The 22,200-nt window shown below is 44.6% G+C and overlaps 1 protein-coding gene across 2 annotated transcripts in view; it reads right to left on the bottom strand.

Annotated features, from left to right (window-relative positions):
* DPYSL5 (dihydropyrimidinase like 5) overlaps window positions 1-22,200 on the bottom strand; it is a 330,106-nt gene that overhangs the window by 10,442 nt on the left and 297,464 nt on the right. Inside the window, exon 13 of one of the 2 annotated variants that reach the window (XM_085613221.1) lies at window positions 5,244-5,300. The exons of the other annotated variant lie outside the window; for it this stretch is intronic. Within the exon in view, the coding sequence (XP_085469347.1) occupies window positions 5,244-5,300 (57 nt within the window). The remainder of the gene's footprint in view (window positions 1-5,243; window positions 5,301-22,200) is intronic. 2 annotated transcript variants of the gene reach the window in all.

Raw genomic sequence — 22,200 nt, 5'->3', positions numbered from 1 at the left:
GAAAGGTTGTGGGCACCAAATGGCTAAGGCAAGAAAATGCCAACTATTTAGTGAATTAGTTGCCAACATTCAATGTACACTTAGGATGAAGTGACGCTTTAGTAGTGCACTCTGAGCTCCTGGACACTGATCTGGGCTTAAATTGCTTTCTAAAAGTGGCATTTTCAGAATTGTAGTTTATAATCCAGCTTCACTTTAAGTTAGGATTTTAAATTAGGATTCACCACACATGATGGTTATCTTTTCCTATTTAGAAATTACCCTTATAAGATATATGTCACCCAGCAGTGATGCCAAACAACTCTGTGAGCACAATACATCCTCTGGGGCCTGCCTGGACACTTGTGATGCTTTTCAAAGAAAACCTAAAATGGCCATGGGAGCTAGGATGGTAAGTGCAGACATCAAGGCTAAACTTGTTTTAATCTCTTTCATCATGTTTCTTTCACTGTGCCTTTTCGTTGGTGTGAGGTTGTTGATTACTAAATTTAGCCATGACCCACTTCTTAGAGGTGTGTCTAATGAGCTGCATGTGATTGACATCTTGCAGGCTTCGCGACATAGACTGATCAGTAGGTAAGTGCAATGCCATAACTTGTAACATCAAAAGGGCTAATGAAATAAAGCTGACTGAAGAGCAGCATGGGCAACAACAGATGGTGATCTTAGGTTGGAAATCTAATGCAGCACCCATACCTAGTGGAGCCACCAATCATTCATGGAGTACAGTAAACCCAAGAGTCCAAGATGTGAATCCCAGGCCCTGTTCAACAGCAACAGTACCATGTAAAGGCAGGAGGTAGCTGATGTGAGAGCAGCTTTTTAAATTGCTCACCAAGAGCTGCACCCACTTCTGTCTGCTTCTGAATGTGATCTTTAGGGCAAGCTTTTATGACATGGACATTTTTGTATTCTGATAACCAGGACTTTGACATGAAGCAGACGTGTTAGTGTTGCTGATGAATTATTGGTGCCTTCAAGTATGAACAGTCTTCGCCTACGATGGGAACACCCCAGTTTCGTTTCTCAGTTTTGCTTTGATTCAAAATGTTTGCATTTTGGGAACAATGTTGATGCCTGATCTGCCCTAGAGATAAGATGTTGGCTAGTCATTGGGCATTAGTTAGTCAGCTCGCATGCTGAGGCACATCATCTGAAACACAACACCCACCGGAGGAAAACCACAATGACTTCCTGCGGTGTGTCTTGGAATCCAGTACAACATGGCCATGGCTTACCAAGCCATGTGCGATCATCACCCCTCCAAGTGTTTTGAATATATACTTTAAGGATTGCCAGATTGAGACGCTTCCTGCCAGGGGACAGAGGGAAGGGGCTTTAGGGGTTGAACTCTCCAGTCATCTGCAGGTAGAAAAGTAAGATTGACCCTAAGTCAGAAGACTTATGGTCAACCTTACTTTTCCAAAAAGGTCAGCCTTGCTTTTCGAGGTAGGCGAACCACTCAAGGCTCAAGCCTAGCTTATGTCATATGCTTGGCTCTCGCTCAGCTCAAAATCCTCTGGGACCCTCAAGCTAAAAATGAGCTGAGCCCATCCTGTCTACATCGTACTGGCATACTGGCCCTGCGTAGTTGCCAGCTCTGTGATCCTGCAGGCCTCAGTGCCCCTTCAGATTAACAATAAAAAAAGTATTGATCAAGAGACTGTCCACACCCTCGAAGAAAGCCTTTGTTTACTATATGTATAGCTACCGGAGCTTAGAAGACGCGTCTTTTGTAAAACATGTGAATTAAAGAAGTGAGACCAATCCCCCCTTAATACTGTCTTTTTCTTCAACAGAATTCTACCCTGATGCAAACTCAATTTACTGAAAGATGGATCAAAAGAGTGCACTTCATTGTGCGCTTACCTAAGTTCAATGTAGTCTTATCTGGAATTGCTTTTTATGTGAAATGGTTGCTTTTATTATTAATTTCTCTGACTGTGCCATGTGCTTTTGTGCTGCACCACCATGTATGATTAAGCAGCTATCCATTGACTGTGTTTTGTGCAGTTTCTGTTGCATTTTAGTAGGTTGAGTTCCCTGGGGTAGGTACAGTTTATTACTCTTGGAACCGGATCTGCAAGTTTATCTTTTCATACCAAGGGCCTGATTCTGATGCGGTTAGGAAAGCATTCCCAACTAGGGCCTGATTTTGATGCAGTTAGGAAGGCCTCCTAACGGCATTTGCTCCTTCCAAATCGGATCGGGAACGTGTCTTCCCGACCGAGGGCCCAATTATGATGCAGTTAGGAACTTATGCTCCCATTGAAGTCAATGGGAGTCCAACCATATCGTAACTGGAAGCATCCGGAAGCATCGTACTCCGCCGGTCGGACTCTCCCGATCCGAGTGGGTCGGAAACTATTTCCCAACCGATTCGGTCGGGAAGCTTTTCCAACCCGCATCAGAATCGGGCCCCAAGACTCCAAAGACAGGAAACAACCTGATTTAAGTAGCATGATGAAGGAAGCTGATAAATCCTTACCATCTTATTCAAAAAAGTGTTTTTCCCCCAAAGTTTCTCTTTGTATCTTCTCAGGAAGTCAGGGCCTTTTTGAAGTTTTTGATCTCTCCATCCACTTCACTCTGCAGGCTGGCAGTCTGCTCAGTGATGGGACACAGGAGGTCAATTTGGCTTTATCTAGAAGAACTGGCAGGTAGCACAGCAGGAAACTCAGAGGGACATATTCACAAGCCCCTATCGCCACCACAACGTCACTGAAGGTCGCGATAGGGGCCTCGCCTTATTCACAAGGCAGCGTTAAGCCACTTAACGTGGCTTGTGAATAAGGCCCCCTTTCACGCTGTGTTTAGCATGAAAGGGGTGGACAGTGGGTGTTGTGGTGGAAGTTCCACCGCAACACCCATTGATTTTGACGCTGTCCCTTATTCACAAGGACAGCGTAAATAGGAGGCAGCGCCAACATTAAGGCCAGGAAAACCCTGCTCTTAAGTTGGCAAAACGAGGAGAAATGCTTTATTTCTCCTAGTTTTTGCTTTTTCCATGTGTGCTGCCTTAAATGCCATGATTTGTGTATGTACAGGAAGGTGTCCCTTCCTGTACATAAACAAACCTTTTTTTCAAATGCCGCTTTGTAACTTGCATGTGTACTGCATGAAGCAGCGCACATGTAAGTTACAAACTGGCATTTTAGGTTTGTTTATGTGCAGGAAGGGACACCTTCCTGTACATAAACAAACCTCCCTGCTTGCAGACACCCTTGCACTCTGGTGCAAAGGTGCCTGCGTTGGCACTAAGTTGTGAAACTTTATGCCATCGCAGGGGGAAACACAAGGCTGTACCATATCCTTGTGAATATGGTGCAGCCTTGCGTTTTCAAAGTGGCGGAGAGAGGCGTTTACCCAAGGAGGCTAACGCCTCTCTCCGCCACTTCCTTGTGAATATCCCCCAGTGTGTAAAGTCAGTCATTCCCCTGCACCCCCACCCTCCATCATCACCAGGGCATTAACTGCTGAAGACTGCATTTGATTAACTCCCTAATGGCCCACCTGGCATGGGTGGGAGGGGATGGAGGTGAGGCTGGAGGACTTGGTTAAAGATGAGTTGAGTGTTGCGTCTCTACCCACTCGTTCTGACCCAAGGGCAGGAGTGCACCAGCGGTGCAGCAAGGGCACAAGTGGCACTTACGCACGCATGGGATGTGGCCATGCTGAGGAGTAAAAATATCCTTAACTGGGGTGAAGAGGCCCCTGCTGCACTGTTGGCAACTGCACCCCTGGAGAGCACTGCAGCATCACTCACCAGCACAAATAGTGAACCCCAATGTTCTTCTAGCTAATATGGGCTGGGACTGTTGGGTCCTCATTACCTGCAGTTCCTCAATGTGAAAGGGGCGATCCCAGCACTTCTCAGCACTGAGGCAATACTTTTAGTTTAAGTAAAACCAGCACTTCTCAGGAGCAAATAGGTAATCTGGAACAAGGAGTGCCTGCACTTCTATATTTCCACTCCAAGCGCTGGTTATGTAGATGCTGTCTTAAGTTGGCGGTTATGTTGTGTAGCTTCTGGTTATGTTATGTTGCTGCTATGTATGTTGTGTTATGAAAATAATTGCATGTGTGGCATATTAATACATCTATTTAGCACAACTTGGATCTTTTCTGTGATTCACAAACAAACATTTTAGGATTCACATGACAATTTATTTTCAGACTGGTTGGGCCCTGGTGGGGCTCTTCCCTGGAGTTCTCTAGCTTGCCCACCTCTTCTTGCTTTGTTAGTATATTTCCTTATAAAATGTTATGATGCTAAGATAATGTAGTTGAAAATACAGTAAAAGTGAGAATGACAACTGCACGGTGATAAGTGGTAGTTCTGTTTCTAAATAAAACAATCTCCATGTGTGACATGATGAACTCTGCATCTCTCTAGCTTCCCTCAAAACCTCTTAACCAATCGTACTCTTCTGATCTGCGTTTCTACATCTGAAGCTTTCCAGTTTTGCATAATGTCGGATCGGGTTGTAGTTGCCGCCTGCCACACCAATCTTCCATGAATGGCTGCTCCATTTTCATGCGCACTCGAGACGATAATGCCATTGTGGACACTGCAGACAGACATAACTTCCCTTCCAGGATTTGTCAATGTACCTTCTATGTACCTCATGCTCATAAAAGCTACAGTCACCAGTTCGCCAGATTGTAGCCTAAACAGTTTTTGCACACACTTTAGAGAGACCTTTCCTCTTTTCAATCCTTGCAAATTTTACTAGATACATTATACTTTTTTACCCATATTGAAGGACTACCTTGAGGAATGACTTACCATGAACATAATATTAACATTAAACAAGTTATCTGGCAGATCTTACCATTAGTCCAATTTCTTACTCAAATGGACTTAAACCACTATTTCCCTCTGTGTACCGTGGTTCTGTCGCAATCCTTCCATCGGAGTATGATCCCAAGGAGGGGATCGTTTTGTGGCCCCTCCCCCCCCCCCCAACCAATCTTGGAAAAATCCTTTTGCCTCTGGTTAGTAAAAAGGGTACTGTAACTAGAAAACCTTTAATTTCAATCCCTTACCTTCATATGGGCAGGCTGGTAGATTTTTCAAATAGGCTGGTAAAAAGTTGGTCCCAGCTACAAGGCCACCATGCATCATAATGTGGCTTACCCACCAAATTAATTTAGTAGGTGATTGGTAATAAGTAAATTTGTTTTAATACCATCTATTGATATGGGATAGGAGCAAAGATTTTAAGTAGCTTTAAACTCACCTAAAAACTTCTGTTTCTCTCCTACAGACTTTCCTGGGGTTTCAGGCAGCAAGATTCCTGTAATTTTATTTATATGACAAATTATTCAGAGTGGACTATGCCCAGAGGGGGGCACTGGAGTGCTGTGCAAAGCTTAACAACATCATATAACAAACAGCGTAGGGTATAAGTAGTAACAACACTTGTACTGACACATAGCTAAAAGCTGTCTCGCTCTGAAAAAAGAGGTGTGCAGGGAGCCGTACGAAACATCTTGTATTTGAAAAAATGCAAGTGAATATATTTCACTTTCATAACAAGATTTTATAAAGATACTCCTCTCAGTGAAGTGTTTGTAACCATTTTTTATTCAACTGGGAATTTCTTTCCCTAGCCTAAGTATCAGAGCACATAAGTAGGGTGCTTCAAACACTAAATCATCAAGCACCTTGCCTCTCACAGTCCAGTCTTTGATTGGCCTTCACTCATTGGTACCAAACTTCAGAAATTACTTTCCCAGCCCCATCAATCTGTCCAAAAGTCCCCATCTTCCCGATTTGTCTGGGAGAATTGAGGACCTTGTCAGCAGACAACTCAACCGCTATCTATCCACGAACTCTGAGATTCCCTGCAATCAGGATCCCTCAGATTGCACTCACGCAGAGCAGTCCTCATCCAGATATTGATCACACCGCGTTATAACCAACTCTCATGTATCCTCATTCTTCTTGATCTCTTTTTCATACTGCAGCCTATTCAGTTTAGCATCTCTCACATAGACTTATCTGACTACACTCAAAGCTATCTTAACCTTATTCTCTTCCCTTGCCTGCCCATTGCCTATTGACATACTGCCTGTCAGTCATCTACTGCAGTGTGCATGCACATTCAAAAACTGATTCAACACAGGAAGGCAATGGATCAACACTTGTGCGCATGATTAATACTCATATTTCAGGGGTACCGTGTGATCCATACTGGATTGCGGACACAATCATTAACCGTATGTCCAATTCGAGTAGGCCCAAGTACTGTACAGTATATTTTATATATTACTTCCCTGTGTTGGTAGAAAACATTCATGTTTATAAATTTGTTGAAACATCTGTGACCACACTGATATATGTAGCTGGGGTATGGTATTGTACTCTATGCTCTCTGTAGTTTATTTTCAAGTTAATATTACAGTACAACTGGGAACAGCAGAACTTTAATCATCATATGTATGAGAGTTAATACTAAGTTAATTAAATTGATGGTACTTTTTGGTATGATGAGTGTAAATAGTTAGTATTAATTGGAAGTATAACGACAATTCTACATGCTATTTGACCTGCCTGAATGATTTTTGTAGTGCGAAGGGGTCTATGAATTGCATCAAAAAGATGGAAGGAGGAATATGTAGGGGTGATAGAAGCTGATAAGATGCCAATTGAAAATGTATTGCATTGCATTGTTTGGGCTCCAAGGGCCAATACACTTTAGGGCTCTACCTGGAATTATTCCAGAGGAGAGAGCAGGCAATGTAAATTATTTCAGCAAAGTTATGCCTATACTGGAAAGGCCTTTTAAAACTTCTATAAAAGTAATACCAGATAATTATAATTTTTACATTCATACTCAAAAACCTAATGAATCATTTGACAAACTTTTGGCAGCTTTTAAAAGATAAGAGAATTCTTGAAACTTTGGTGCATTGGCTGAGAAAATGATTAAGGGCCAAATAATGAATGGTTTCAAAGAATGTTCAGAAGCAGTTGTGTGTCATGGAGGAGCCAAGCTTGAAGAGATAATCACTACGGCCAAGGTAATAGAAGAATCTGTATTGTGGGTAAAACATGTGAATGAGGATAAATTTGAAAAGAACTCAAGCAGTATCTGCAGTATTGGTAATAAGAGAGCCAATAAGAGAAATAGCATTTAAGATTTTTTTCAAGGGCAAAATAAAACAGTTTATTTACCTTTGCGGCAGCATTTGTAATATTGCCTTCTTCAAAGGATATCCTGCTGTGAATAAAAAATGTAAAGTGTGTAGGAGGAACGGGCATTTGGTCAAGATATGGAAGGATGCTAGAGGGTTCCCAAAGGCAACGGTAGCCCAAGTTGTTGATATGAGTGACCATGATGAAAGAGTGAATAAGATTTAAAAAATAGGGTCCTGGTGGTGAGAAGTGTGAATAGCATCATTGACAAAGATGACTTCTGTCCTCTGATGTGAACCACTGTATATTTAGGCAAAGATCTAAAGATCATGGCGGGCTCTGGTTTGCCATACACCATTATCACAAAAGAATTGATTGAAAGGGTGCTGTGACAACTTGTGGAGGGCTTTCAAAAACCTGGTTTAAGAGCACGTATCATTTGAGGGGAATACTAGTGAATTTATTGGATATTTTCTAACTGAAGTAAAGTTTAAAGAAAGGACAAGAATGGATAAAAATGTATGTGGCTCACAAAAGAGTGTGTGTTCTCTGTTGGTGAGATCAGCATTGGTTGCAAATTATGTTAAAACCCTGTGATCCTGAACAGGTATTACTGATAAGTGGAGGAGACCTTATAATTAATATATAATAGTAAACAATCTCCTCTTTTTTGTGAGAAGTTGGGTAAATTCAGAATTATCGGCATCAGACTGTGGTAAAGGAGAACTTATTACTTGTAAAACAAAAACTGAGAGGAGTACCTGTCAATGTAGAGAAAGATCTTTAAGTGATGTTGGAAAACATCGCGATGATGACACAAGGCATAATTGGAGGTGTCTTCAGAATGGGTATCACTCATAATCTTCGCAAAGAAAATAACGGTAGCCTGAAATTATGTGCAGTTTTAGGAGCTTCAACAACGGTATTTTGTTTGCTAACCATCCATTGTCAAACATCAAAGAACTTATTTCCATGCTGGCTGGGGCATCAGTTTCCTATATGATTGATTTAAGAATGGCATGCCATCAATTTGAGGTAAAACTACAGTCCTAGCCTTTAGCTACGTTTATCACTCCTGTAGGGCTATTTTGCTTGTCAAATATGCCTTTTGTGTTGTCATCAGCCTTTTCAGTCTTTCAGGGAGCTGTTTTTCACATTTTAAGGCCACTGACTCTTGCTTCAAGTTCTTTCATGACAATATATATATATATTTTTAATTATCGACTCTGGTGTGCTTATTTTTATGGTGGTGTGTTCTCATTTATTATAGAAACATTTAGTTTAAAGGGCTGACGAATATTCAGTGTTTCAGTCTATAGTTTATTATTTAGGGCTCATTATTTGTGAGATGGAATAGTTCCCAAAGAAGCTTTAGAAGATAACATCACAAAGTGTCCCCTCATGATGCATCGGACAAATGGTTACCCTTTGCTGGCCTGTGCTAATATTATAGTGAATTTGTGGAAGAACATGAATCCACTGAGCGAACGCATGAGCAAAGGGCAAGACTTCCTATGGACTGATTGTCAACAAAAGGCCTTTGAAGTTATCAAGGACATTATTGCTTTAGCACCCACCTTAAAACCTTTTTATGTAAACAAATATGTATCATAATTTCGGACAGAAGTGCATACGGTTTAGGTGCCATTTTGTTTGAGTGCTGATGGAGACAAGAACGAAACGTAACCTTTGCCTCCAGGACATTGTATTCCACAGAGCGAAGGGATGCAGTCTTGGAAAAGGAACTTCTGGCATGTGTTTGGGTAAACAATAATTTGAGGCATTATATTTGGGGCAACAAAACTATCTTAAAAATGGATTTCAAATCGTTAGTGAGCATTTAATCTCCAGGACGAGGACTCTCTGTCACTGCATGTATAGCCCATCTGTGCTTAGAACTACATGAATTTTTTGTCAATTAGAAGTTTGTTTCAGGTTGGAATAAAGTAGGCGACTGTTCGTCACTGCTGCCTTATTTTCCACGACCTCCCAGGAACCTCTGCACCGCTCACCTCACCCTTGCACAGAGACCACAAATGTGCTGCTCCAGAGGACGCTCCTTCTCTCACCTCGCCGACAAAGCCTGCGATTATGCATGTTAGCACCCTCTTGTACATAGGGCGCTGGTTTATCTCCGCTTTTTTGGCTTTGTAAGCCAAAAAAGCGGAGATAAAGCCCTTGTAAATATGCCCCTTCGCTCTTTCTGTCATGTTGCACATGAACTCAGTTGTGGACATGGAGGCAGATAAATGGGCCAGGTTACACAAAGTTTGTGCCTCAAGTGACAAAATTTTTAATAGCATTTTTGTTACCTTCATTGTCTGCTCAGTGGCCAAAATGTGGATGGCAAAAATTACCATTTGAAATTTGCGGTCCTTTTAAGACTTTACCATATCACATGATGTTTGCACTGGCTCTTATTGATTATCACTCAGAAGTTATATTTAGTAAATCTGCGACTGCGAAGTCTGTATTGGATTGTCTACAAGGCGTGTTCAGCTAGGAAGGTTAACTGAAAACTTTGGTCATGGACAATGAACCTCTGCAGACATGATATAATTACTCATGAAATATCACATTAGACATGTTATGTCATCCTTTTATGATCTACATTGCAATGGCCATGTCAAACAATTTAACTGGTACCTCAAAGATAGGGCTATACTAGCTATGCAAAGGAAAGTCATGTAGATTATCACAATGAGAGAGAAGCTAAGGGGCATATTATCAAGACAGGCGATAAAATTATCACCAAATCCAATTGGCCGCACTCTGCTCGTCTTACCGGCAAGTTGCCCCAAGGAACTGTGGTCAATGTAGTGGCGACGGCAAGTACGCCTGTGCCAAAGTGTTCGAAGAAAGTGAGTGTCGCATTAGCCATCCCTGGATACGTGTTTTGAGGTAGTTGCCTCTCGTCAGCAGGGAGTAGGTGAGTGTAAGGGGGTGCCGCGTAGACTGCCAAAAAAGTATAAATAGGTAAAGTACCACTCATGGCGCGCAGGTGCTGGTCCAGGGCTCGTCAGCCCAATGGCTCAAGGGAGCCTTAATACAACAAATCCAATTGGCCGCACTCTGCTCGTCTTACCGACGAGAGGCAACTACCTCGAAACACGTGTCCAGGGATGGCTAATGCGACACTCACTTTCTTCGAACACTTTGGCACAGGCGTACTCGCCGTCGCCACTACATTGACCACAGTTCCTTGGGGCAACTTGTCGGTAAGACGAGCAGAGTGCGGCCAATTGGATTTGTTGATAAAATTATCAAAGCTTTAGCGGCAGAAAACTGCAGCTAAAACGATAATGGGCTTGATAATATGCTCTATGGAATTCCAATAGAAGCCAATGTTAGATGTGAAGGACGTCTAACCTGAGCTTCAATTGGAATTCCATAGAGCATATTATCAAGCCCATTATCGCCGTTTTAGCGGCAGTTTTCTGCCGCTAAAGCGGCGATAATTTTATCGCCTGTCTTGATAATATGCCCCTAAGGTTTTACAGAGTCAGCTCCATGCTGTAACTGGACCCTGTACATTCTCTTTAAAAGACAGAGGGAGAGTAAATTATAAACAATCAACATTAAAAATGGTATATGTTTAGAACTGCTCAAATAAAACCTGGAGATTATGTTGGAATAAAATGGCTGGGACTAATTGACAAAAGTAGCCCAGACTAATCTCATCCTCTCAGGGCTATCAAAGTAAACAAATGCAGTGTGTTGAGCCAATCTGCTAAATGATGCACATTCATAACTACCTTACAATAGAAGAGAACTGTGAATCTGGAATGATTAATATTTAGAGCAAAATCCCAGAAAATGTTCATACATCTGATGATGGATGAGTGATGAGAAGTCAGAGGCGGTCAACCGACCATAATGGGAGAAGTAATCTTCACTACCGTCTCAGCCGGAGAAAAGTAATATGCAATAGCGACATAAAAAAGGACTGTGATTGAGAGGATGTGTGGGGTACTTTAGGCTGTTGCAATTATGAAGTATGCCAACTTTATAAAGACTACTGTCCTTCAGACAATGCTCACAGCAGTTCTTGGTGGCTTCTTTAATGTTGTCAAGTCTTCTATGGAGCATTCAGTGCTCATCGGTATCTAATGTGAGTGTCACTGGGCAAGAGAGACAAGTCTGTAAGAATACTAGGCTGTCTCCCAAAAAACTAATGAAAGAAAGACAGTGGAGGTTGTGCCCCTTGACAGCGATAAGTACAGTTAATGCTTAGAAGATCTCAGCAGAAGGTGCATGAAACGCAGGTTCCTTCACTGGTGGAAAGGAGCTTTTAGGTGCTCGCTTGGGGAGCAGAGCTGGTTCAGGTGTAAATGTGCAGCTAGCTCACTGGTTCACACATGTATTAGGCTCAACAGTGAAGAATAAAATGATCTTTATGTGAGCTGGAGTGGGCAAAGCTGTAAGTTACAAATATTTTCTGCAGGGATGGGATAGGATGGTGTCACTACCATGTTTAACTGAAGCTCCATAGATATGGTAGAGTAAGATACAGCCAGGGTTTTTTAATTTAGCCTGAGGTGCAATGGAAGATGGACCATGTTTACACCAAGGTATCCATTACTAATTCTGTTTAGTTACTGTGCAGAGTCAACGTGCAAATAAATCTGTCTTCATCTTTATCCACATTGAGTGATGACAAAGCTTGAGACAGGTGCATTGGTCACTTTTAAAGAATAGGTGACAGACAAGTGCCCTAGGTGGCACCGCTGGGCTACTATTTAACATTTGCAGGAGTGGTGTCCAACTATCCAGTAGGGAAGGTTATCCTTAGGAAGATACCATGATAAGACATCGCTTCAGCACTTAGTCAAATTCATCTTAATAATGTTCACATACTTCTGTCAATGACACTTGAAACAGAGTCGACAGTGCCTTTTCCTGGGAATGATGTTCAACTCACCATTCAATATGGTACAACATGACTGGGAATGTTACTAGGCAGTGCTTTTCTCTCTTTTTAACTACCTAGTTCTGTTCTTTCTTTTTTACTAATAATCTCCTCTCCACCACTGCTTCAAGTCTGTCATAAGCCGTACAACATATTTCTTCTCTAATATTAATAATTGTATCCCAAAGGCTGCATTGACCATATCATACTAATAAGAAAAAGATCTAGGGCCTCATTTACAAAGAATTGGCATAGGGCAGCGACGCAAGTCATTTTGAGGCACAGCCCTGTGCCAATTATTTGTAAAGGCTCTAGTTTTTGTCAAGGAAGGGGTTTCTTCCTGCACAAAAACAATCACCAGAGGCATTTTCTTTCAGAATGCAGCACACGTGGAAAGAGGAAAAATGAGGAGAAATGTAAACATTTCTCCTTGTTACACCTGCTCTGGGGAGGCATACATTTTAGGCACTGCCCCAGGTTTACGTTATGTTGTAAATCTGGGAATGTGTCAAAATCCATGGGTGTTGAGCGGCAACACCCACAACAACGCCCATGGAACGCCGCCTTGACACATAGCAAGGCATGCAGCGCTTTGCCTTGCCTTACTCCATATCTATGAGGCTATGAAAAACGAGCACAGGGTGGCTTTGCGTCGCCTCATGGATACGATTGAAATGCCTGCACCACTGGATCGTCATAAAAAGTGACGATCCGGCAGTGCAGGCCTCTTGTAAATGAGGGCCCTTGTGTCTAAGTTAGGAAAGCAGGAGTTCTACAATGATTTCAGAACTTGAAACCGTTCTTTTGGAGAATTGCCAGCCTCTCTAGTCTGATTCTAAGTCTTTCTTAGCTTTCAGAATACAGTTTTGATGTCTGTCTGTATGTATGTGTGCATGTATACCGTACTTCTGTTGCGCAACCCTAGCAAAAACTCACCGTCAAAGACAAAGCAGAATGTCAGCGAGCAGGAGGAGAGGTAGCTGAGTTGTGTATCGTTAATGCATTGTGATGTACTGTTCTTTAAAGATGTGTTTTCAATTCTTTCCTAAATTGGAGCAGTTTTGGGGGAATCCTGATGAACACAGGGATGTTGTTCCAGATCCTGGGTGTATAGATAGAAAAGGCCTGTTGTCTTGCTTTTTATTTTTTACACTTCTTACTGTGCAGTCAGATGGCGTCCTGGCTTGAGTGTGCTGAGAACCACCTGAGATAGTGAGTTTGTCTGCAAGATAATTGGGGAGGGGGGTGGTCATGATGGGTTTGTAAATGGTGCAGCTGGTTTTGAAGATGGTGAGGTCCAGAAAGGAGAGCCAATGGAGATCCATCAAAATGGGGGTGATATAATCATATTTATTCAGGTCCTGAATGAGAGCTGATGCAGCGTATAGGATGCCTCTAACGGGTACCAGGGTGGAGTATGGAAGGCCATGGAGGAACACATTCCCACCGTCCAGATTCAAGAGTATGAGGGCTTCAACAGCAGTTCTGAAGTTGCTTTCTGAAAGAAGAAGAAAGAACTGTTACCAGGCAGTATTTATGTTTTTTGGTAATGTGTACTGGAGGGTGAAGATGGTGTCCAGGGTGATTCCAAGTAACTTGGCATTCAATGAAAGTTGGGGTTTGAAGCCATCGAGGTTTATATCATTGAGCCAGGCCTGCACTGTTTGTTCTTCAAAACTAACAGGACTTCTGTCTTGGTTGGGTTGAGCTTCGGGTAGGGGCTGGACATCCAGGCCTGTATGATGTGCAAGCAGTGTTTAAGGTGTCCGATGTCTGAAGAAGAGGAGACTTTCAAGCAGAGGTGTGTAATTTTGGTGAATCATGATGCTGTTACCTGTGAGCAGACAACCAATCAGCTCCATCTATAGGTTGAAGATGACAGGAGACTGTATGGAGTCCTGGGGGAATCCACAGCTGCTAGGGATCTTTTGTGAAATGGACATGCTCATGTGAACAAACTGGTGTTGGTTAGAAAGGTAGGAGGAGAACCAACGAAAGGCCCTGCTGGTGAATCCCATTTGAGACTCCATGGTGTGAATGAGGGTCAACTGTGTCAAAAGGGGCTGAGAGGGCCAGCAATATCAGTTGGCGGGCTCATCTTCATCTGTGGTCAAGAGGGCATCGTCTATGGTGTGTAAGATTGTGGTGTCCATGCTCCGGTGTGATCTCATGCCAGACAGGTAGTGGTATAGGAGGTGGTTAGCATTGAGGAGGTCTTGCAGCTGAACGTAGACTGTTTTTCAATGCATTCTTTCCTTTTAGAGTTTATTAGTCCTTTGTCTTCTTTTGGTGCCTCAACCATTCCATATAGCTCTTCCTCGAGCCAATGTATACCATTGGTTTTTATTTTAGCTAATTTTGTTTTGTTTCTATGAAAGTAATCTCCTGCCACAATTAGGTAGATTTAAAAGGGATGCCAAGAGGTGGAAGTCATTGCCACTATAGGCAGGGCTGCTCTATTTAAAATGATGACGCTGCCCCGGTTGCTCTATGTCCTGCAAAACACCCCTTACCCAGTTCCGCTAAAGTTCTTCGGAGCAGTGGAGACTGGACTGCGATCCCTCCTTTGGAAAGGAGGGGCGGCATGGATCGCCCTACACAAATTACAAAGGGGCATCTATTAAGGAGGACTGGCGATACCAGCGGTAAAGCTTTATTACTGGGCGGCTCAGCTGAGCACGGTGAATGACTGGATGTTTGGGGACAGAACGGAGCCTGCCTGTAGAGTGGACAGAGTTTATATGGGGTCCAGAGGCTGTGCACAGTTGCTATACAATAAAAGAGTGTATAGGGACCTACCCACACACACACAGATGGTGGTTAAAGCCTGGCGAGAGGCATTGAAATATTTGGGGTGGGGAGACAAGCTGACGGCGATGCACCCATTGTGGGGGAACGGCCAACTAGAGGATGTAGGCAGACTAAAGGGCTTCGGGAAATGGGAATTGCTGGGACTGTAAAAACTTGGCGACATATGGAGGCACCTGGCATTTGTGCAGTTTGATATTCTCCAAAGAGAGTATGAACTAGGACAGGGAGAGTGGGTCACGATACCTGCAGTTGGGCCATGCTATACGGGGTTATGTCCGGGAGGGTGAAGTACTAGCAGAAGACTCCCCCCTGGAGTATAGACTCCTGACAGAACCCTTAGAGGCGAAAGCGGTATCACTGATATATAAAAAGCTAGTGAATAATGCGCCAGACCCCTTGGTAGCACTGAGAGTCGCGGGAGATGTCCAACTGATAGACGATGAGGATTGGAGGGCCGCCCTGCAGTGACCGAGAGAAGTGGCAATCAGTTCCCGTTTCAGATTAATCCAGATAAAGGTCTTCCACCGTACTTACTGCTCCAGGGGACTTCTGCACCGCTTGGGTAGGGTAGAATCATCACTATGCCACAGGGGTTGCGGCCAGGAGGGTACGGTCTACCACCTAGTATGGGAATGTCCACAGACATACTGAGGTAAAATAGGAAGAGTCATGGCACAGGTAGCAGAGGTGGAGGTCGCCTTAGCCGAAATGGTTCCTGTTACTGATCGCAGGAGAGGTGGCATGGCCGAGACATACCGGGATCTGGCTGGCGTTAGCGGCAGTGGTAGCCAAACGTAACTTAGCTAGGAGCTGGGGTGCCCGTACTCTGCCAAAAGTTGATGACTGGAAGATGAATCTAGACTGGTGCTGGTTGGCAGAACGCGCTATGTACCATAACAGAGGCTGTCAGAAGAAATGGGAAAAGATTTGGGGACACTGGCAAGCTTATCAAGGGTTGTGATAGGAACCATGGACTACAGAGAAGTCAGCGTCACTTGGGGGGGATACTCACTTGAGGAATAAATAAAGTCATGGTCGAAATATGTGGACAATGATATTTACTGATGTACTGCTATTATGTTGTTGACAATAAAAAGATTTTTAAAAAAAATGTTTTTCATTAAGGGGACCAATTGATTTGAGACCTTCATGGGAATCATATTATATACCTCTGCCAATTTTGTCGGAATATTAGATTTCAAGAGCACATAACATTTTCCTCATCGGGTAAATGTTGTGCAGAGGTTATGTGTTCAGTGACAGAAAGTAAGGAATTGCATCTATTTTTCTGAGCAGAAACATACTGCTTAGTCTCATTAGAGCTTGAGGCATTCCAGCCTGAATGATATTAAAGACCATTCAGATATTTTGCTTGTCTGTCTCTAAGAGATTGGAAATACCAGTATCGGCTCTGTAACGTCATCATTGTTGTGGAAACAGGGCCCCTGGGACGGAAAGAGCTGATGCAGTGGTTGTAAATACAATACAGCAATGGTGAAACACAAACCCCCAGTGGACTCCCAAAATAGCAGGTGCTAGATAGAAACACGCCTCCTCCAAACAGACCTTAGTTAACCTACTGGCTTGAAAAGACTGAAACCACGCATTAGCTGCGTTTGACACCCCTGCCACAGCTTATCTCTAGATGGTAAAAAAAAAGAAGTGGACAAGGATAACTAATGCTGCAGTCAGATCCAAAAGCATCTAAAATACAGGAGCTACATAATTTGCAAGACAGGTGACTGGGCATTTAATATGGTGGCCTGTTAGCCTCTGTTGGGTAGCACAACAGACCGAAGATTGGTGCTTAATATCCTCAGCTCTTTGATAGCCATCTTTCTATCAGTTTTAATAAGAAGTATTTTTTCTGAATAGGATAGTAATTCTATAATTCCAAGGAACCCAATAATCCTTTCTGTAGTACATGGGCAATTTTGCTAGTTGAGGGAAAAAGTTTTGCATGCTTTGGAAATGCCCCCAAAGCACTGGTTCACCGGTAGGGCTTACCAGGCCTGTGTTCTCCATATTGTTTTATCTCTGAAATGATGTAGATCCCTTTTTATACCTGTAAAACTGGCGACCTTACCCGGCGGGAATGGTGGAATCCGACCTCTTCTGATCTGTCATTTCCGGCTTCTCCACAGGATCACGAGTGGGTACACGGAAACGAGACTGCTAGCGAATACGAAGACAGCGGGCCCTTTAAGTGGGCGTCGGCATACGAGGGTGAAGCCCCGACCCTCTGTGACGTCCCTGGCTCGGGATTGGTTAAAACAGGGGAAGTCCTGTACACAGGGGGTGGAAACACCGCGAGGAGGGAGGCGGAACCCGAGGAGACGGAGAAGCGGAGCACGTTGGAAGTAGAAGCCGGAAGGACCGAAGAAGGAGCCTCCAGAGGAACTGGAGGAGAAGCTGAACCACAAGGCGAGCCAGGAGGCCAACGACCCTGCGGACCGCCGTGCCACACTCCCGAGGGAGGAGTGTGGCTGACACAGGTACGGCGGCGTTTGGCGGCTTGGCTAAGAAAGCGTAACGATAGCGTGTAATGCGCAGCTGTATATAATTCCTTCCTACACAACCTCCCAATCCACCCCCCCTTACCCTCCTCCTACCTTTTCTTACCGTACCCCTCTTGCACTGAGCACTGAAGATACGATTAGTCACACCGGGTGTAAACCACACACTCCCTGGGCCCCCTTGGTGCAAACCCTGTAGAGGACTGTGACCTAACGGCTTTCCGTCCTGTTGGTCTTCTTCCTTACATGTGGAGAGATTCCCGACGCCCGAAGAAGAGCACCACTTCCTGGGGAAATCGCCTGTAGACGAACAGCGCCACGGACTCCAGCACCTTTGCCCGGGAGAGACTAACTTTCAGGACTCGAAAGACGTTGGATAAAAAGCCTGTCAGAACCATAAAAATAAAACCTTCCTTAAACCCTACGGTTGGTGTCACGGTCGTCCCTTCACCCACGTCCACACTGGTGTCAGAAGTGGGATTCTCTCCTTCCCAAACGACCATGGCAATGGAACAAGTGATCCAGTCGCTTATTAATGGACAACAAAAATTAGAATGGGCAATAGGCCAACAGATAACTACAGCTGACGCTGACCGGGACTTATTTAAAATGTCTATGACCCAACAGCTGGACGCCATCCAAAAAGTTGTACAAACTCCCCTCTCGACAACCGCCACAGACCGGCGACCATTAGGGCCACACCCGTCAGGGGTAGCCTTACAAAAATATGTGAATGGGGAAGACCCGGACGCGTTTCTGTTAAACTTTGAACGGGCTGCCAGGGCATGTGGGTGGCCAGAAGAAAAATGGCCTTTCTTCTTGGCGCCTTTACTCTCGGGAGTGGCAAATCATTCAGGAACATCATCGTATGCCGAGATAAAAGCGGTGATTTTAGATCACCTTGGCATGGATGCGGAAGCATACCGTTTGCGGTTTCGAAAGGAGAAGGGAATACCGGGTGAGAACCCAAAGACCATGTATCTACGAGTAAAAATGGCGGCCGAGAAATGGCTCCGGCCAGATATCCGGAGTATGGAAGAGGTCATGACCAGTATTATACTGGAGCAGTTCATGGAGGTCTTACCATATGGGACACAGAGATGGCTAAGACAACACCCCGGACTAACGGCAGCCCAGGCCATAGAAATGGCAGCCAACTATACTCGAGCAGCACCCCGGTCTTTCCCCTGGGAGAGTGAGAAAAGTACCAAAACTATAACATCGACAACCAAACCAGAGAAAAAAAAGACTATGCCTGAACCTGTTAAACCACGGCAGTTCAAGTATGACGGCCCCCCTACGAGAGGACCGCAGTGTTTTGAGTGTGGGGAGTGGGGTCACATAGCCCGGATGTGCCCCCAAAGGAAACCATCAGAAGAACCCATGGAGGTCGGATATATCCCAAGGGCGGTCATGTACTCTTCAGAAATGGGCCCCTCCTTTTACGTAAGGGTACGAGTCAATCAAAAGTTAGTGAAAGCCTTACTAGACTCGGGTTGTCGACAATCTGTAATTCAGGAGCGACTCTTACATCCCGAACAGATAGGCCAGGAAGGGACTGTACTAATTAGGTGCGTCCATGGGGATGTCAAACCCTACCCCATGGCCAGAATTACCCTACACCCTATAGGTAGAGATCCCTGTTCAGTAAAGGTGGGGGTCGTGAGGTCTTTGCCCGAAGAGTTAATACTTGGAGTAGATAACCCCGACTTCTTATCCTTGTTTAAAAGAGAGTTGAAAGAAAACTCTGTAGAAGCCTACCTATCAGCAGACCCATGGGTGTTAGATAAAGGGTTTAAATTCGCACAAGTCAATGATCCCTCTCTGTTAAACGCCTGGGAAGCAGCACACGTAGCACAGACCAACACCAACAAGAACTACCCAAGGTTCAGAATAGAAAATGATCTGCTTTACAGAGAAAGTAAGGAGGGAGAACCTACCCAACTGGTAGTTCCCCAGGAGTTCAGGGATCAGATTCTCTTCTATGCTCACACCCACCTTACTGCTGGGCATAGCGGTAGTGAAAAAACTACACAGAATATATTACGTCTCTTTTATTGGCCAGGAATATATAAGGAAACCGACGCATATTGCAAACAGTGCGAGGTGTGCCAAAAAAAGAATCTAACACGTCCACTAGCAGTACCTCTACAGCCTATGCCCATTATAGGCAATCCCTGGGATAGAGTAGGGATGGACCTGATTGGTCCACTACCTCGTACATCCCGTGGCCACACATACGCTCTTGTTGTGGTGGATTACAACACTAGGTTCCCAGAAGCCTTTGCGCTCAGTACCCCGACTACTAAGAACGTAGCGGACAAGTTGGTAGAGCTGTTTTCAAGAGTAGGGTTCCCACGTGAAATTCTAACGGACCAGGGAACACCCTTTGTTTCACGGATGATGAAAGAAGTGTGTAAAACGCTCGATCTCCATCACATCCGAACGTCCGCATATCATCCGCAAACGGACGGCCTAGTGGAGAGGTACAATAGAACCCTAAAAACCACCTTAAAAAAACTACTGACTTCCGAAAATAAGGATTGGGACAGAGTCTTACCTCTAGCGTTGTATGTCATAAGATCTCAGGTACAGAGTAGTTTGGGATTTTCACCCTTCGAATTGCTCTATGGCCGCCAACCCCGATCTTTGTTGGAAATCACAAGGGAAGCATGGGAAACAGAAGGGGCTGCAGAGCAGAAAAGTTTGTTAGACTATACCCAGCAATTGAGATCTCGGTTAGGTAAATTGAGAGACCTGGCATATTCAAACTTAGAGAAAGCTCAAGTTGCTCAAAAACAATGCTACGACAAAGGAAAGAAGTGGAGGACCCATGAAAAAGGGGACTGGGCTCTAGTACTGCTTCCTTCCTCAACCCAAAAATTTCGAAGTGAGTGGAAAGGTCCTTATAGAGTTATGGAAACGTATGGTCGTCCGACATACAGTTTACAAATGTCCCAGAATAGGAGACAAACTTTCCATATCAACCTGCTAAAAAAGTGGATTGGACCGTGTCCACGTCAGGCCAACTTCACTCTACCGGAAGAAAAGAGTGGGTCCACCTTGAGTCAGTTACCAGTGAACCCCGAGTTAACAGAAGTAGAGAAAGAAGAGCTAAGGTCGACTCTCCTGCCCTTCTCCCCTATTTTCTCGGACACACCGGGGTGCACCCATTTGACAGAGCATCAGATAAGAACAAAAGAGGGTCAAATAGTAAAGCAAAGGCCTTATCGCATTCCAGCTGCAAAAAGGGCTGATGTACGAAAAGAGGTACAGGACATGCTTCGCCTAGGGGTGATCAGACCCTCTAAAAGTAATTGGTCCTCACCTATAGTTATGGTCCCTAAACCAGACGGGTCTACCCGTTTTTGCATGGACTTCAGAGCCCTTAATGCCGTGTCCTCTTTTGATGCATTTCCAATACCCCGTGTGGACGAACTAATAGAGAGGATCGGGGATGCCCGTTACATTACCACTCTAGACTTGACCAAGGGCTATTGGCAGGTACCACTCAGGGAGGAGGATTGCCACAAAACGGCTTTTGCAACAGAAGATGGGCTCTTTGAGTTTACTGTCTTGCCATTTGGACTCCATGGAGCCCCTGCTACCTTTCAGCGGTTAATGAACAGAGTGCTGGCTAAACACACCTCATACAGTTCGGTGTATCTGGATGATATCGTAATCTTTAGTTCATCCTGGAAAGAACATCTGATACATGTGTCCAATATATTAACCGCACTACAGGCAGCCGGACTCCATGTGAATGCAAAAAAATCAAGAGCGGCATACCCAAAGGTGAAATACCTGGGTTTCATGTTAGGGGAAGGAGTCATAGCACCCCAGGTGGAAAAGATCAAAGCCATAACGGGAACTCCGTTCCCAACTACAAAGAAACAGTTACGAGCCTTTCTAGGTCTTATAGGGTACTATAGAAGGTTTATAAAGAACTTCGCAGATCTTTCTAGTCCCCTAACAGACCTTTTGCAGAAACATATCAAAAACGTACTGCCAAGCCCACCATCAGACGGTGCCATCAGGGCGTTCCAAACACTGAAAAAGGCCCTTACCACCAGTCCGGTGCTCATCCCGCCTAACTTTGAGAAGCCCTTTTCACTGGCGACTGATGCCTCTGACACCGGCATAGGAGCTGTGCTTTCACAGGAAGGGGATGACGGCGTCGAACATCCTGTGCTCTATGTCAGCAGAAAGCTCCATCCCAGGGAACAGACGTACCCCACGGTGGAAAAGGAGTGCCTCGCCATCAGGTGGGCCGTTGACAAACTGAGGTATTACCTGGAGGGTAGATCTTTTACCTTGTATTCAGATCACGCTCCCCTCCAGTGGATGCACCGAAACAGGTCCCAGAACGCTAGAATACTTCGCTGGTTTCTCTTCCTGCAACCGTTTGCCTTCGAGGTTGTGCATCGGAAGGGAGTCGACAATGGGAACGCTGACTTTCTCTCCAGAATGCCCATTCTCCCCGATCGGGAGAATCCAGGGGGGGAGGAATGTAAAACTGGCGACCTTACCCGGCGGGAATGGTGGAATCCGACCTCTTCTGATCTGTCATTTCCGGCTTCTCCACAGGATCACGAGTGGGTACACGGAAACGAGACTGCTAGCGAATACGAAGACAGCGGGCCCTTTAAGTGGGCGTCGGCATACGAGGGTGAAGCCCCGACCCTCTGTGACGTCCCTGGCTCGGGATTGGTTAAAACAGGGGAAGTCCTGTACACAGGGGGTGGAAACACCGCGAGGAGGGAGGCGGAACCCGAGGAGACGGAGAAGCGGAGCACGTTGGAAGTAGAAGCCGGAAGGAC

The sequence above is a fragment of the Triturus cristatus genome, chromosome 6, assembly GCF_964204655.1.
Source record: "Triturus cristatus chromosome 6, aTriCri1.1, whole genome shotgun sequence".
NCBI classification, from domain to species: domain Eukaryota; kingdom Metazoa; phylum Chordata; class Amphibia; order Caudata; family Salamandridae; genus Triturus; species Triturus cristatus.
This window is presented reverse-complemented; position numbering and strand designations above follow the sequence as displayed.